Raw genomic sequence first — 18,494 nt, forward strand, 5'->3', positions numbered from 1 at the left:
GCGCCCGGTTCTTCCATTGGCCGTTCAACAGCCGGTTGATGCCCCTCGGGGTCCATGACGCTGGCCGAGATATCCTGTTGTGAAAGTGTAGGAACACGGACCCACAACAGGGGCGCAAATGAACGGACAATGAAGGAAGTCAAATAACAACACTTTACTGTTGTGAAGAAGCACAACCAACACGGCGAATGTGAAATTTAACAGACAGTCAATTACAAGGGTGACGTGTGGGCAGGCTCGAAGATAAGAGACGTCCGTCCAAAGCAGAACCGGAACCACACGATTTCCTCTGCCACCGAACCCCGGGAATACTGGAGCCGCCAAGTCCCGAACACCCAGGTGGCCACTGCCTCCGCTTGTCGGATCTGGTACTGCTGGAGAGGAACAAAAACAGTTAGATGTGGGTGCGTGTGCACCCAGCAACACGTATGGTGGGAATGCCACCTCCACCTCTCGTCGAAAAAAGAAACAGAATATCTGCTGTCCAACACACACAAGCAATAGATATTCCTGTCAGAGAATCAACACAGTCAGCTGAGATCGTTACCTCCTTGGTAGAGCGATATCTCGGCAGAGAAGTGGAGATGACGTCTTGCAGATATACCGCTGCGGATCAGATGATTGGTAACAGCTGTCGTAGGTGACAGCTGTCACCCCGGCTGCTCCTGTGAGATGGCAGCGCCCTCTGGTGCCTGGAGCCCGCACTCCAGGCAGGGTGCCCTCTGGTGGTGGTGGGCCAGCAGTACCTCCTCTTCAGCGGCCCACACAACACCCCCTTCAGTTTTGGCCTGTTTGTTTCTGTACAATGGCTGAATCAAGGTCATCCTGAGGTGTTTGAGACCCACAGTGTGCCTATCAGCTGGTGACCGACATGTGGACAAAAACTGGGTTGGGATGAAAATTACAGAATGTGCTGTTTAAATGATCTCTCATCAGTATAAACATTGACTTGCCAGTTGTCCATTTTACAGGTGCCCTGTTTTACTATTTTTGACTCTGTTTTACCTCTTGTTTATCTTTTGAGCCATTGGTAGCTGTGATCACTGGGCTGTTATGTACATATAGTTACATATCTGCAACATGTTTTTTTTTTTTTTTTTTTTTGCTTATTTAACAATTCATGGTTGTGTGTTTATTTCATTTTGTTTTTTTAGTATGGCCAAACCAGATGGTCACCCCACTGAGTCTGCTCTGTTGGTGGTTTCTTCCTCTCATCAAAAGGTTTTTCTTCAACACTGTTGCCAGTGTGCATGTTCAGGGGGTTGAGAATGTTTAACGTTACTTGTGTTTAATACCTTGGGGTATCTTATGTTGTAATTTGGTGCTGTATAGATACAGTTGAACTGAATTGAATTAAATATGATGTGTATTTGCAGTTTGATATACCAGATCTAAATTGTTCTCTGGATCTTCACCTGATTTTACAAACAATATTTCACAGATGCATTTTAATTTTTTCTCTCTAAACTGCTGTTTGGATCCACATTAAATTAGATGTTTATAGGAAAACATTTTTATGGCAATTTTTGTGTTCTATTTTTTTTTCAAGAAATTATTGAAATTTTGAAAACTTATTACCAATGAATCATTATCACTTTAATTACATTTGTGAAGACACTCTACAGCTACAAAATTATTACATTTTAGTCAACAAAATGAAAACTGAATCAAATCAAATGTGATTTTCTACCAATACAATGAAAAGGGAAAAAAGCATCACTGCTCATTGTTTGTTTCTGTGTTTTACTGTAATTCTTCACGTTTTGACTTTATTTTAGTGTGATAAAGTAATAATTATGTGCCTTCATATGTTTTCACACACTAATTTTGTAATGATTAACAGCTTCTCTTGTGGCCCACTATGATAGTTTCCAAAAGGCAGAGGTGTTAAATCCAGCTTCAGAAAGTAAAAGTCCAGCCACATATTTGTTCCATCTTTCCAATAAACCAGCTGATTGTAATCAGTTCAGCTCTTCAGGCAGGTGGATGAGCTAATTATTGAGATCACCTGTTTTAGGTGCACAGGTAGAAGCAACACATGGGAGGGTTTTTACTTTCTGAAGCTGGATTTGACACCTCTGCCTTTTGGAAAGAAAAACCCCCCCCCCCAAAAAACTTGCTCCCCAAATTCAGCCGCTATGTGCTCGTATAACTGTCTGTTTTTTGTTAGTTTTTTTTTTTTTATCATGGGCTCTACTCTAACTCATTATGCCAAACATCACCATGTGGCACCACCGCCATTACTGGGTGATCTCATGAAAGACTACATTGCCTTGGCAATTGATGGAAGCAATCCACGTGGACAGAGGTCACCCAGAAGACTTAATTAATTGACTGAGTTAGAACTCTGTAGACCTCAGACGGCTTCACCTGGACGTTTCCTGGCACTTTCTTACAGCAAAGGTTTTGTTCTTTTAGGTGGTTTATTGGAGACTGGTCAGCATGTGCACAGACGTGTGATGGTGGAATAAGAACCAGGACAGTTCTGTGTATCAGGAAGATTGGCCCTGCTGAGGAGGAGACACTGGAGGACATCCACTGTCTGACCCAACGCCCTATAGAACAAGAGTCTTGCAACAACCAGTCCTGTCCTCCAAAGTGGGTCACTCTTGATTGGTCAGAGGTAAGAGAATGTAAGAGAATGTTTTCCATCATTTCTCTCTAAGCTGTTCTCTTGGGTGTGTTGTGCTGACAAGATCATTTTCTTGCACTTGTTTCTTACTCTTTAGTGCACGCCTAAATGTGGTCCTGGTTTTAAGCACCGCATCGCCTTGTGTAAAAGCAGCGATCTGACCAAGACCTTCCCTCCGGCCCACTGTCCAAGCCACAACAAACCTCTGGTCCGACTCCGCTGCAGTTTAGGACGCTGTCCTCCACCTCGTTGGATCCCTGGTGAATGGGGACAGGTAAAGTCACTTTTATCAAATCATGGCTAGAGAACAAAGCGGCTTTTGTTTTCGTTGTTGCACCACACTGTCAGCTTCCACTAACAGCATTCTGTAGGTTAATCCTTTAAAAGGAACGACTGGATGTTTAAAAGACAAAAGAGGCACTGGTAGACTCCACGTGTTGACAAATGGTTTATATAATTTACACCTGGATGACACGCACACATCTGTGATGTGAGTGTGCGCAGACGGTTTGTGAGTCCTTGCAATCAGTCGAAGTTTGAAGTTTATCTCGGCATCAGACCAGATCCTTCTATCAGTTCCAGGAACCCAATTTAAAAGAAGACCCAGCAGTAGCATTCTTGGACTAACTGTGTCATGAATGTTGAACTCTTCACATGTTGGCGACAGGATGCCAGAAATTGTGCGTTAGAGAAAGTCGTTTCATAGGTATGACTAGTAAGTTAGATAAGTGGGCGGTCTTAGTAAGAATTGACAGCACAAATGGGTGGGACTAGAAGCTTGAAGACGTGGGTTCCTGTTGGGTTCATGTTGTGTCCGTGTTAGCTGTTTGGCTAATCATCAGTGGTGGGCACAGTTCTGATAATCCGATAACAGATAATTATCGAAGATAATGTTTTCATTATCGGATTATCTTTTTAGATAACTTTAAATCCATTATCAGACTAATTATCTTCCGATAAATTTTTGTGTGATAACTTTTAGACCGATCACGTAGTAAACAAAGCTGAACAGTGACAAACATTTTTAAAATTTAAAATCAGTTGAGCACCTACCTGTTAAAAGTTTCATAACAGATGTATAGTTCTACCCTCCTCAAACAGAAGAGAGCTGCTTCCAGAAGAAACCACTCTATCCTCTGCAGGCAAAGGAGAACCAGTCACAAAAAAAAAAAAAAAAAAAAAAATCATTTCCTTTAACACCATACTGATACACTGGCAATATCACCCAAGTCATCCAGAGGCATACATTTTTAACTTATGGTTCAAATTTTAACCAAACTAATTTCGGACAAGTTATTTCAAATTACTGTCATGTCTGAAGTTTTATAAAGTGAAAATATCAGATATATGTTTTAGTTTTAAAGTAATGCGCTAATTTTTAAGGTTTTAGTGAGCACATGCTGTGCCCAGCAGTGTTGTGTGGGCCGCTGAAGAGGAGGTACTGCTGGCCCACCACCACAAGATGGCGCCCTGCTTGAAGTGCGGGCTTCAAGCACGAGAGGGCGTCAGCTTTGCTGGAGGTGACAGCTGTCATCAATCAACATAAGCTGTCACCCATCACCACCACTACAAAGACCGGACTGCAACTCCACCTCCTCGCCGAGAAATCAACTACCATTCAGGTAATTTCTCTGCTGACTGACACTTTGTGTGTTTAACCTGAACTTCTATTTGCAGCCGTTTTCCTGGAGTGTTTCCTTATCTGGAGGATTGGCGTTTGGTGTGACAGCGACGGCTTCGCCTCACACCCCAACTCAGATAAGTGGTTGACCAGGAGCTGCACGAGTGTGTGTGATTGGAGGTGGAGGTTTTCCCTCCTTTACTTAATACAGACTGTAGGATTACTGAGTGTGCGAACTCACACTCATCTGGACTGTCTCTGTTCTCTGCCAGCAGTACCGGGTCTGGCTGCTGAAGACAGCGGCCACCTGGGGCGCAGGGCTTGGCGGCTCCGGTGTTCTTCAGCTCCGTTGGTGTTGGAAGCTGTGTGGGGATCCAGCTCTTCTCTCTCCAGGCGTCTTCTATCGTCGAGCCTGCCCACACGTCACCTGGTGTATGATTGACAGTCTACCATATTGTTATTGTCTGTACGTTGTTGTGCGATTCACAACATTAAATTGTTACTTTTTGGCTTATCCATTGTCCGTTCATTAACGCCCCCTGTTGTGGGTCCGTGTCACGACACTTTCACAACAAGCAGTGCACTATGGGTAGGATAGGGTAATCTCAGTACATTCACGACAGAACAAATGCATTTGAGACACACTGTTCAGGCTCCACGGACAACAGCATTAAACTCTAGTGCCTAAAACTCTCGTGAATATATCCTCTGGGTTTATAGACGTTGTTATTGTATTTGGGTTTGTTAAATTCCACGCATCTTAAAGGTAGCAGACACGGATTATCTGGAATTTTGTTTTGGCAGGTTTTCACTGTCTCTACTGCCATCTACTGGCCAGTAGTGTTCGTGGCAGTTCATGGCAGTATTTGTCCTGAAGTTGGGCAGACACTGTATGATATTTTTAATCACTGTACTCAGTTTCAGTTCAGACTGTACCACAGAACCGCACGGTGTAAAAGTTCAGAGCGCCCGATTTATGTTCTCACACACATTGTACGTTCAAAACCCACACGTCGAACTCGTGTTTCCAGAAGCACAACGTAAGCTTTTTTTTAACTTAAGTTACAAAAACTCTCGATGGGAGACATCAAAGTTTAAAAACAAAACAACAACAAAAAAAACATTACAAGACAGCTCTGCAGTAGTTAGAGCAGAATAATATCAAACAGGTTTGATTTTCATTCGACCATACGATCGGCGATCAGGAGGTGGTCGTGAGATGTTAAACGCAGCTTGTTACTCCATGTACACTACACGATGCAGGATGCGCGATTAACCTGAAACTTGGTCCAAAAAATTCTCGCACGAATGAAAAATCATCTGAAAAAGGGCCAAAACTCACACAGTGTAAAGCCAACATTTATGTGTCAAGACAATATTGAGTGCACGTTTTACAATATAATAAAACATGTGCACAATATAATAAAATGTGCGCACAACATCATAAAACGTGTGCACAATATTATAAAATGAGTGCACATTGACACTTACCGGGCTCCGTAAAAATACCTGTTTTTACAAATAAAAAATGGATTATTTTAGAAAAGCACATTTATCTATAAACACCAACACACGACACACGTCACATTAACGTGTTGGTTTACATAATGAATGACTGAATCAGTCATTGTTTAGCAGAGGCACATTTTACCCAGAATTCTTTTGCGATCTGTCTGTGTTTGTTACAAAACTTCAGAATTAGTGCATTATTCAACATTAAAAGATATATGTTGTATTTTAACTTTGTACAAATGACAGAATTGACATTAATGGAGTTATTCTATCGGTATTAATCAAATCAAATCAATTTTATTTATATAGCACCAAATCACAACAAACAGTTGCCCCAAGGCACTTTATATTGTAAGACAAGGCCATACAATAATTACGGAAAAACCCCAACGGTCAAAATGACCCCCTATGAGCAAGCACTTGGCGACAGTGGGAAGGAAAAACTCCCTTTTAACAGGAAGAAACCTCCAGCAGAACCAGGCTCAGGGAGGGGCAGTCTTCTGCTGGGACTGGTTGGGGCCGAGGGAGAGAACCAGGAAAAAGACATGCTGTGGAAGAGAGCAGATATCAATCACTAATGATTAAATGCAGAGTGGTGCATACAGAGCAAAAAGAGAAAGAAACACTCAGTGCATCATGGGAACCCCCCAGCAGTCTAAGTCTATAGCAGAATAACTAAGGGATGGTTCAGGGTCACCTGATCCAGCCCTAACTATAAGCTTTAGCAAAAAGAAAAGTTTTAAGCCTAATCTTAAAAGTAGAGAGGGTGTCTGTCTCCCTGATCTGAATTGGGAGCTGGTTCCACAGGAGAGGAGCCTGAAAGCTCAAGGCTCTGCCTCCCATTCTACTCTTACAAACTCTAAGTGTGAGGGAGCGCGCACGCTGCATCCCACAGCATATATCGCCACAGCGATATATGTTTTTATTTATGTCCATGCTCCGGTCAGGCGGAGGGCTTGGAAATAAAGTAGTGCTGACTTATGGTTTTGATTTATAAATAACATTAAATGGTTGGAAACCATTCGTAAGATTCAGACGGCTTTCGGTGGCTTTTCAGTCGAGTGAGTATCCGAGAAATTGTTTAACAGCTGGGCATGTTCCAACTTGTCCTGTCAGACTTCCAACACGGAGGTGTTGTTTGTCCCGCGCCATGAGTGGCTGCGTCCCGACGCGCGAATCCGTCCGCACGTCTTTCATTTCAAAATCTCCTTTAACAGTGGAATGTGCCGATAAAGTGCTGATTCCGACCTCTTCTGAAACTTCTCTGCCAGTCACACGACGTCCTGCATCAACAGAGCCTTAAATTTGAAAGTGATCTGCTCGTTCCAGCCTGTTGATGGCCGCTCGGGGCGCGGTGCACCCTCCGCCGCCGTGGGCCATTTTTAATCCAGTTTTAATGGTCCTTAATCCATGTGATACTGATAGAATCTTCACCGAAAGCCATCTGAATCTTCCAAATGGTTTCCATCTGGCTGTCTGGCAGAAATTCTGAAAAAAGTTTCATGGAACAAAGCGGCAATCACTCCGTCATTCCTAAACAATAAAAATCCGACGAGGGGGGTGGACCAGTGCTCACTCAAAGCCTGCCCACAGGCGAATGACGCAACCGACAGGCGTGAAAAAACTCACGCATGCGCACGAAGGTTCAAGCTTGTCTGATGCAAGCGCACGATTCAAATCCATATAGTTTTTGAAAAAAATAAAAAGATTGAATACTTTTCTAACAGGCCTTGTATTTATAGTGACCAGGCTTGTGAAGTCAGCAGTAATGTTGACTTGAATTACTGTGGTGATTATTCTGCCTCCCTGGGTGAACTTTTATTTTGTAGCTGAAATGCTCATGTAACCGGCCAGCGATTGTGTAATTTCCTGTCATTTTCAGACTATGGCAGCAGGGGTTGCTCAACTCCGTCATGTCCTGGTTTTGCTGGTGGTTTTGATGTATTTCACCCTTTGAGCTGTGTGTCATTCAGGTTCGGGGCCAAAGGTTAAGAGTCATGCAGTCTTGGTTACAGCTGTCCCTCAGATATACTCCTATCAGCTGTATGTGCCACCACAGCGACTCACCGTTACCTCCTCGCAGAGCGGCAGCTGGCGTGTTACACAGCACTTCCTCGTGCACTAGAGAAGTCTGCATGTGTTCCGCCTTCATTCTGTCTCGACCGCTTCTCTCTTTGACCTTAATTACAAACCTTAGTGTTGCAGCTCCGCTGCCTTGCTGTGTAGCTCTCAAAGTGTCAGAAAGGGGAGTTTGTTGCTAACCACAGAGTGCCTGATCCCTTAGGCCAAAACGTTTCTGGTTCAAATCCCACTTAAGTCCACCACACCATCTGTTAAGGCTGGCAACGCGCCCTAATAAAGATCCTCTAATTGGGAAGGGATGACATGCAGGCGCACTAATCTGAGGCACAGAGGATCATTGAAGGTGACAAAGAATTGGGTTCTTCTTTCATCAGTGGGGCTTCACATCGCACACGGTCACTCACACGTACACACACAACAGCTGCCAGTTATGAGTTGCGTAGTTAACTTACTTAGATGTCTTTATCCCCACTGGGACATAAGGCTCCACTAAGAGTCCACCCTTCCCACCCGTCCTTCACCTTCTTCTCTGCTGATGTCCAGGTCAGTTATGCTGTCTCCACTTCAGCCGTGATCGTTCTTGTTGATGTGGTTTTTGGCCTCCCACTGTTTTTTTCCTTGTGGTGTCCATCTGGGAGCCATTTATGAAATGTTGTTTTGTGGCATCCTAAGGATGTGACCCAACCATCTCCACTCTCAGTCACAATGTCTTGACTTTGGGTTCTCTCGCAAAGATCAAGGATAATAATCACATCCCAAAATGTCTCACAAATGTTTGTGAGACATCCATTGTGGAAGCACAATAACTTAATCATTTCTGTGATTTTATTAAACACCAACATTCATGTGTGCAGAGGAAGACTATGTTCACATTCCTCTTGTATATCTTGAGTTTCAGTTTCTGACTGTATTCATGACACTTCTGAAGTGGTCGTAGTTGGACGAAGGCAGTGCTGGTGTGACTGATGTCCCTCCTGCCTGCTCTGTGCTCCTTGCTGCCCAGTTATGTCAAGTCAGTATCTTCATCAGTTAGTTCTGATTGCTGGTCTTCATTTATATCATTTGTGTTTTATTTGTCATTTAAAGTTAAGCCTGTTTGTGCTGCAGATGCCCCCCGCCCCCCCATGTCTTGAGGACAAAACTGCAAAATCCAGATCAACAACTCTGGAGGAATGAGGCCGCTGTGTGCCTCTTGGTTTGTCTGCTGTGGTGTTTCTTATTACCCAGTCAACTGTAAGAAGGAAGAGCACTGGTGAACGTGTACATCCCTGATGGATCCCATGCAGATTTAACGTGGAACCGTTCGGATAGAGCACCATCCCTGAAGACGCTACATTCCAAGTGAAGACAGAAAATCTAGATCTCCTGAATTAGTTTTGGAGGAATTCCATATGCTGTTGAATGCTTTCTTAAAATCAGTGAAATGGATGGAGAGTGAGGGATTCCATTCCAAACACTGTTTCATTATGTTACAGAGACAAATTTTAGTCAATACACCCCTTCCTTCCTGCTTGTTCTGGACTAAATTTATTATCAGTGAGCAGGTGTTATATGGCTGGGGGGGCCTGGCTGCCGGTTTGTTGCTGTCTTTTGGTTTTCCTCCCAGGTGGCGTGCGTTTGGGACTGAGTGGCTGTGTTGCTGAGGCTGTCAGGACCTCACCCTGATCACCTGCGACTCGTCAGGACTCACAGCTGTGGTGCATCTGGATGGATTGGAACATGTTGGCATTTAAGACTGGAGTGCACAGTGTGTAGTTGCCAGAGACTCGACCTTGTGACCAGACGGGTGAGATCGTCGTCTCGGGAGCCATCTCATCAGCAGCGGATGCTGAGAACGTCCAGGTTTGATGCACAGTCTGTGAAAGAGGAGGGGGTGAGGTCTCACGCTCGTCAGCACACTTCCTGAGGTACGTTAGATTTTGTGACTAACAGTTATACAGTCAGTAAATGTGGTGTCCCTCACACCTTATTGTATTGAGCTGTTTGTTAGTCATGTATCAGCTTCCACTGCAGTGGAGTTTTGTGAACTGGATGTTCCATGCCTGCAGGTTGGGAAGCTGATCAGTAATCAAGCCAGGAAGTGTTTGCTGTTTGTACACCTTTAAGTGTTCTGTGTGTAGAGTGTGGACTCACATAATGGTTCCTTCTTTCACAGACTCGGTTGTTGCGGCCACCTGGGGGGTGTCGGCGGGGTCCTTGGGTCCGAAACAGCTTCTGGCTCCGGACCGTTAGCGCTGCTGGGAGCGCACCACGCCAGGCCGCACCTTTTTGTTATTATATTATCACTGTTATGTATTAAATTCAGTTAGCCTTTGTACCGTGCTCTGCTTATTTCATACTGGGTCCTTCAAACGCTGGTCGGTTCTCCGGGCTGCGTCCGACACATAACAGCAGGTTTCCATTCCCCTCCAAACTGCACAATTTGAAATAGTGAATTGGACACAATAGAAATGTGTATTTAAAAACTCAGATATTGCAAAACAGTTTGAAAAAGTATTATTTTTCAAAACTGCAATGGAAACACTTTTCCCACTATTATAGGTCACATAAGCCAAAACCCATGTGGGTTCAGGGAAAGGAAAAAAAAACGTATGACTTAGATGGTCATGAGAGTCATGACATCTATGATATTTGTCTCCTACTTCGGGATATATTTCAGAAAGTCTTGATTTAGAAAAATGAAACTTATGTAGCACTTTAAATGATGTAGGACTTTAAATGAATCCAAGAGGCACACCAGAAGAGGTGTAGATCTTACACCAGCTACAGCGTTGTTCATCCTTTAGTTGTGTGCCCAAGTCCATTTCCCATGCTGTCTGGAAGTAGATGATTACCGTACAACTTTTTCAAATGAATTAAGGAAGAGCAAATCCTCCCAGAACTGTTTTGGGGGTACAAAAGGAAAATTTGCTGTGGTCTTGGAAGATAGCAAAACACATGTTAGACAAGTATTATTTAATCCCTTTATCATACCAAAAGGAAGAGGTTACATCCAAAAGTCACAGTGGAAATAACTTATTATTTTTAGTAGGAGGTAGAAGAGAGACAGCCCCTGACTTAAAATGATGTATGATGTAAAATGATGTTAAATGATGAAATAAAGGATGTCTTCCAGGAAGAAAATTCCAGTTTGCAACAACAGGTATTAGAGGCTCCAACCCAATAAAGTTTTTGGATGTGTGCATCCCAGTGATAAAATGACAAATTAGGTAGAGTAAGGCCACCGGTTAATTTACATCTTTGTAACAAGGTTTTGCAAAGCATTGGAGGGTTTCTGTCCCATATGAAAAAGCAAATCATCTTGTCTAAAGATAAAAAAATACTACCCCCCCCCCCCCCCCCCCCACAAAAAAGAACGGTTTGAAACAGAAAATGAAATTTGAGCAAAATGTCAATTTCAACCACATTGATTTTATTGATTACTGAAAGAGGAAAGCTACTCAAGCATTGAATATCAGAGTTAATCTTTGAGATAAGGAGAGTAAAATTAACTGGAAAAAAATAATAATGTGTAACATTAATACCCAGATATCTAAATCTGCCACTGTTTAAGTGAAATGGCACATCAGACTGATTGAATTTCAGCGATGCCTCATAAACAGAAAAGCTCTTACCCAAATTTAGTTTATAACCAGAAAAAGAACTAAAATTCTCCAAAATATTTAAGACAGCAGGAACAGAGGATGAAAGGTTTGATATATATATATATATATATATATATATATATATATATATATATATATATATATATATATATATATATATATATATATATATAAAAGATCATCAGCATACAGTGATACTTTAAGATTGATCACGATTGTGCAAGATGCCTTTGAATAAAGGAGAGCACCTCAAAGTGACAGAGAATAAGTCAATGGCAAAATGACATGTATATTTGGACCCACCTGCTACCACCAGGAAATGACAGCCCCCATGTATTACTACTAGCAATTACTTCAATAGCTAAATCGCATTTTGTGGAATTTTGTAATGAAAATCTAAAAATATGAACGTGTCTGTGTGGCACAGTGGCTCAGTGGTTAGCAAAGCAAGAACGTCTGGGATTCAAATCCACCCATGCCCAGTTCCATTTAGGGGAGGTGATGGTCTAGTGGTTAAGGTGTTGGGCTTGACACCAGAAGATCCTCGGTTCAAATCCCCACCTGACTGGAAAATCACTAAGGGCCCTTGGGCAAGGTCTTTAATCCCCTATTGCTCCCAGTGTGTAGTGAGTGCCTTGTATGGCAGCACCCTGACATTGGGGTGAATGTGAGGCATAATTGTAAAGCGCTTTGAGCGTCTGATGCAGATGGAAAAGCGCTATATAAATGCAGTCCATTTACCATTTACCATTCCTTTCTGCATCAAGTTTGCATGTTGTCAGTGTGGTTGAACCCGAACCCAAACCCTAACACTAACCCGGGCTGAGTTCATAACCTGGGCCGAGCTCTCTTGTTACGGGACAAGCAAGCAGCCACTTTTGGTCTGTTTATTTTTCTTTCCTTCGGCAAGCACACAGTTGTTTTTGGGTTGTTTTTTTATTTGGGCAACAGAGCAACAGTTGACTTTGTTACTTTGAGCTGGGAAACAGTCGATGCAGAAGCAGTTCACAGACAAAAGGGAAAGTAACTTTGGCGCTGTCTACTCCCTGATGATTGGTTGATTGGACCAAGTTGTACTGTCATCTGTGCACAAGTTACGGAGTGTGCCTGACTGCAAAAAGGGAGGATGGACTCTCAGCCCAACACTCAGGGTCACAGAGGAAAAACATTCTCAGATTTTACTTGGAAAATGACTTTAATGTGCTTGTGTGTTGATGTGTTCCAGTGTTCAGCGCAGTGCGGCCTGGGCCAGCAGATGAGGGCGGTGCAGTGTCTGTCTTACACCGGACAGCCGTCAAACGAGTGTGCAGAGTCCCAGCAGCCAGCCACCATGCAGCAGTGTGAGAGCAAGTGCGACGCCACACCCATCTCCAATGGCGACGGTAAAATGATGGCATACGTGAGACGTGCATGCTTCTGCATGTGCACAGCATGAGTGCATGATGACATCTGGACATAACAGCCAGTCTGCCTCGTTGGCACATTTGGCCTGTCGTCAAAGTTTGTCCGGGACACGACCATGACAATGTCCAGTTTTTACAACTTGTATAATGAAAATTTTAAAGGGGATCTTACTGTACAAAGTTGATTGCAAAGAGTTAAATATGGTTGAAGTGTCATGTTAAGCATCCTGAAAGTACCACTAGTCCACATCTGTTCATGTAGAATCTCCCCAGTAATGGAGCAACATATAGGAATGAAACAGGCTGTTTTAGACTTCTGTGGAAAATAAGGAGTTGAAGGAAGGAAGAAAATAATCCCCAGACAGAAAAGGAAGGCAAGCAGGAAGGAACGATGTTGGTAATGGTTGGACAGTTGGTGGTGGTTGTCGCAGTGGCAACCCAAAAACACGCTGGACGACATATGCACTGAGGGAAGCCTTCAGGCTGACAGGGACCTTTCCTGTCTGGTTGCCACAGAGATCTCTGGAATCAGTGGCCAGGTAACAGCATTCAACAACTAGGCAAAAACCTGGGTGCAGGACAGGTTTGGAGAAATGACTGGAATGAGGCGGTGTCCTCCTCAACTCTACTGACATTCCCTCCTTACAGGAGGCAAGGATGAGGACTCGGGTGCATCCTGCACCATCTCCGTGGTGGAAGTCAGTGAGGTAGTAAAAAAAAAAAAACTCCTCAGTGGTAAGTCGTCAGGAGCGGGCGAGATTCGCTCTGAGACGCTGAAGTCTCCGGATGTTGTTGGGCTGTCATGGCTGACATATCTACCTAATTTTGCATGGATGTCTGGGACACTGGGGTGGTCATTCCCTTCTTTAAAAAAAAGGGCTCCAGTTATAAAGGAATCCCACATGGCAGCCTCCCTGGGAAAGCTTATGACAGAATGGTGGTGAGAATGTACTCCGCTGTTATATCAGTGGTTTGAGTTTCCTGTGCAATTTTGCCTGCTTTGGTAATAATTATTAGGAAAGTGGTTGTTATGTGGCTACAAATCTGTAAAACAACTCACATTCATGGAGAGAAGAATTACTGACAGTGCTATGAATTATTACAAAGTGGTTAACATTTTTGTATAATTATTAATAGAGTGGCAGTTATTACAATAGCAGTTGTAACAGCATTCACACCTGCTAGTGGTGTGAATAATTACTACAATATTGGTTGTTTTTTTCCTGTGCAATTTCACTCACTATTCTAATAATTAGTAATAAGAAAATCAGTGTTGTCTGACTAAGAATCTTAAGAGTCTTATATATTTCTGGAAACAATCGTTTGTGACAGTACTGACTAATGTGATAGTGGTTGAGTTAGCAGTGGATTGGCCCCCACTGTTGTAATAATTATTGTAATAATAGCAGTTATTACAAGAGTGGTTGCAACAGCATTCAAAACCACTGTAACGTTAACCAACAACAGTCATTACTGTGGTGTATTTGGGAGCAACCCTATACGTGGGAACAGAGTAAGCAAAGTTGTCATAGAGAACTTTAACCATGTCCTATCAACTCACAGGACTGTTCTATGACAACACAATGAAGACGGATCATGAATGAACCAATCATCAATATAATTTACTAGAACACTTTCAAGGATCTATTGCAGAACATTCCTGTGTAATCTTGCTGCACAACGTCACATGAATATCCAAGTGTGCACAGTATCACCTTCAGCACCCGGTTTCATAAGTTTCAAGTTACCCAACTTATGTTTTTAGCCTGGTACAGAGGAGGCTAATCTTATCTCAAGATGATTCAATTTGATCTTAAATAATACATTTCTCAAGACTTTTTTTTTTTTTGCCTGCCTGCCTGCCAGTGTATCTTAACCACAGATTTGGCTTCATAAGAAGCGGTTAAAAATAATTATCTGTCTCATTCTTAATTTCTGCTCTTTCTAGAGGGCGCTCTTATAGGTAAATAATCATCAGTACTGAATTTGATGTTCAGAAAATTTTTCGTGACCAGCCACTGAGTCACTCAGATGGGGTCTTTGACACCTCACTGCACCCTCTGCTGGATAAACATTGTACTACATGTTCACCTTGTTTCAATCAGCAATTGATTATATCCATCTTTGGACTTGTTAAATCAGTTTCATGTTGTAAAACTAAATATTGCAGTGTCGTGAGTATTGATCCCCCCCCCCCCCCGACCCCGTTATGCATCAGTGCATTGGTCTTTTCGTGACCCCGTGCAGTAGGCCAACAGGGTGTGTTTGTGTGTGAGAATGTGTACAAAACAACTCAGAAACAGCTGAGTGCATTTTCACCAAACCTGGTCCATTTATCTGTTGGGTAAATGTCTCCAGATGATTAAGTGTTGAAGCAGATCAGTCACATGTCAAGATCAAGGTTATTGAAAATGTGGCCAGGGAAAAAAAAACAAAAAACATTTTCCAGGATATCTCTGCAGCCAACAGGGTTAGTAAAGTGTATAACAACCAGTAAGTCATTTCTGAACAAATTATATGACTGATGCTATGACATCACAAAGATGCCATGAAATGTCATAATTGTCAGGGGAAAAAAACAAACATTTTTCAGGACATCTGCACAATCAGGAGTTGATCTAAAACTTATATCTATCAGCTAACTAGTCATGTGGTATTACGTGGTCTAGGTGACATCATGGTAACATTTTACTGACATCACTATATTCTAGAAATATGTGTGTCACTACTCCAGTGTTTTTTTTTTTTTGTGTTGTTTTGTTTTCTTTTTTGCTCTCTCTCTCTCTCTCTCTCTCTATTTTTTCTTTTTGCTTTAGATACGATGATTGAGTCCAGTTTTCATGTTTGTCTTTGCACCAATATGAAGATCTGTTGTACAGCCACTTTGTGCAAAGCAGCACTTCAAACCTTCTAAACGGTCAGCATCATCATCATCATCATCATCACCATCTAGCCTGTTCTGCTGTGACCTAAACAAGCTTGGACGACGTTCTCGTCCATACGTTGCCAGCTGCATTAATCTTTCCAGTGAAGTTGGCTTCCGGTCAAAGTGAAACAGTTCAAAGCACCTGTGTGTTCTTACACATGATGGATGGCTCTTCAGATGCATGAAGAAGGGCCTTTCAATTAGCCTGAATGGAAAACGTGAGCAGCGTTTACAGGCAGGCTAATGGGATTAGCTGTAGGCTAATTGTTCCTTTACGGACAGCAGTGAGGCAACGTCTCGTTTCATTTGGCTCTGCAGAAGCAGGGGCCAAAGCCTAATAAGGACAGACACTCTGATGGTGATAGGGCATTTAGAGCGCTGCCTGTCCAGCGTCCAGCAGGCAGTTAGAGTGCGTGTGCACAGCGGGGATGGCAGGAAGCCCGGTGAGTGAACGAGGCCAGGATCCTTCTCCGTCTGAGTCTCTGCATCCAAGTATAGTTGCAGAGTATTATTGTGTGGAGGCCTGAGGGAGATGCAGCAGACCGACCGGGTCACCGGGGGAATCGCTCTTTATGCTACGTTAAAGAGATCCGTTTCATGCTCATGTTGAAACTCGGTGTAATTTCACTGCTCTTCTCCTGCTGACGTGTTTGCCTTCCTCTCCTCTCCTCTTCTCTCTTGCAGAATGCAAAGATGTAAACAAAGTGGCGTACTGCCCGCTGGTGCTGAAGTTCAAGTTCTGCAGCCGTGCGTATTTCAGACAGATGTGCTGCAAAACCTGCCAGGGACACTGACCTTCAGAGCACACGAGTGACGCGCAGCGAGAGAGTGATGGAGGGAGGCTGAGACGGCTCTGACGGCACGAGGAGACGTAAACACAGCAGAGAGAAAAAACAAAACCTCAGAGAGCCAGACGGGTTCAGGACAGAAGGAGCTCCCTGTTCATCGTGGTGGAATCCAAACCACTGCTCAGCACGCGGTGCTGACATGAGCATCGTTTAAAATGTTCACTTCTGTGAAGTGGAACTCAGACGATTGTTGCTGGTGATATTATTTTTGTTATTATAATTATTGATATTGTCTGTCTTCCTCTATGTTGCTGGGTTTTTTTTGTTTGTTTGTTTTATGAATCCAAAGTGCTGGACACATCACTCGCAGAGGACGGACAGGCGGAGGGGAGGAGTCGTCAACAGGAGCTCATGGCGATCATTGTCAGACTCTGATGGTGCTATTGGCAGGAACGCTTTCGCTTCGGTGCACTTTTTGTATTGTGTAAATACTTTGCCAATTATTGCTCAAATAATTCCATGACAGAGAATCCCGTCAGTGTACTGTATATTTATTGTACAATCCCAAGCATACTTAGTATATTGGCATCTGATCATGTTTTTGTTGGATAATAACAGCCTACTGTCACACAAGAGAATTTAATATGATCAAACTTATCTTCACTGTCTCTGTGCCAGAATGGAATTATTACAAACGTACGTTATACCGTAAATATTGTAGCTGCCTGACAGTATGTGAATACACACACACAAACACACACACACACACACACACACAGCAGGTACAACCCCAATTCCACTGAAGTTGGGATGTTGTGTAAAATGTAAGTAAAAACAGAATTCAATGATTTTCAAATCCTCTTCAACCTATATTCAATTGAATACACCACAAAGACAAGATATTTAATGTTCAAATTGATAAACTTTATTGTTTTTGTGCAAATATTTGCTCATTTTGAAATGGATGCCTGCAACAGGTTTCTAAAAAGCTGGGACAGTGGTATGTTTAACACTGTGTTACATCACCTTTCCTTCTAACAACACTCAATAAGCATTTGGGAACTGAGGACACTAATTGTTGAAGCTTTGTAGGTGGAATTCTTTCCCATTCTTGCTTGATGTACGACTTCAGTTGTTCAACAGTCCGGGGTCTCCGTTGTCGTACTTTGCGCTTCATAATGCTCCACACATTTTCACTGGGCGACAGGTCTGGACTGCAGGCAGGCCAGTCTAGTACCCGCACTCTTTTACTATGAAGCCACGCTGTTGTAACACGTGCAGAATGTGTCTTGGCATTGTCTTGCTGAAATAAGCAGGGACGTACCTGAAAAAGACGTTGCTTGGATGGCAGCATGTGTTGCTCCAAAACCTGGATGTACCTTTCAGCATTGATGGTGCCATCACAGATGTGTAAGTTGTCCATGCCATGGGCACTAACACACCCCCATACCATCACAGATGCTGGCTTTTGAACTTTGCGTTGGTAACAATCTGGATGGTCTTTTTCCTCTTTTGTCCAGAGGACACGACGTCCACGATTTCCAAAAACAATTTGAAATGTGGACTCATCAGACCACAGCACACTTTTCCACTTTGCATCTGTCCATTTCAAATGAGCTCGGGCCCAGAGAAGGTGGCGGCATTTCTGGATGTTGTTGATGTTTGACTTTCACTTTGCATGGTAGAGTTTTAACTTGCACTTGTAGATGTAGCGACAAACTTTCAGCCTTGCCGCTTACGTGTAGAAAGTTCTCCAGATTCTCTGAATCTTCTGATTATATTATGAACTGTAGATGATGGAATCCCTAAATTTCCTGCAATTGAACATTGAGAAACATTGTTCTTAAACAGTTGGACTATTTTTCACACAGTTGTTCACAAAGTTGTGATCCTCGCTCCATCTTTGCTTGTGAACGGCTGAGATT

At 43.0% G+C, this 18,494-nt stretch overlaps 1 protein-coding gene across 1 annotated transcript in view; it reads left to right on the forward strand.

Moving 5' to 3' along the window:
* Nucleotides 1-18,494, forward strand: part of adamts6 (ADAM metallopeptidase with thrombospondin type 1 motif, 6) — a 169,174-nt gene that overhangs the window by 144,425 nt on the left and 6,255 nt on the right. Inside the window, exons 22-25 of the mRNA XM_034191495.1 lie at nucleotides 2,419-2,623; nucleotides 2,730-2,906; nucleotides 12,678-12,834; nucleotides 16,466-16,825. Coding sequence (XP_034047386.1) covers nucleotides 2,419-2,623; nucleotides 2,730-2,906; nucleotides 12,678-12,834; nucleotides 16,466-16,575 — 649 coding nt within the window. The 3' untranslated portion in view covers nucleotides 16,576-16,825. The remainder of the gene's footprint in view (nucleotides 1-2,418; nucleotides 2,624-2,729; nucleotides 2,907-12,677; nucleotides 12,835-16,465; nucleotides 16,826-18,494) is intronic.

Source organism: Thalassophryne amazonica, chromosome 17, assembly GCF_902500255.1.
Source record: "Thalassophryne amazonica chromosome 17, fThaAma1.1, whole genome shotgun sequence".
Taxonomy (NCBI): Eukaryota; Metazoa; Chordata; class Actinopteri; order Batrachoidiformes; family Batrachoididae; genus Thalassophryne; species Thalassophryne amazonica.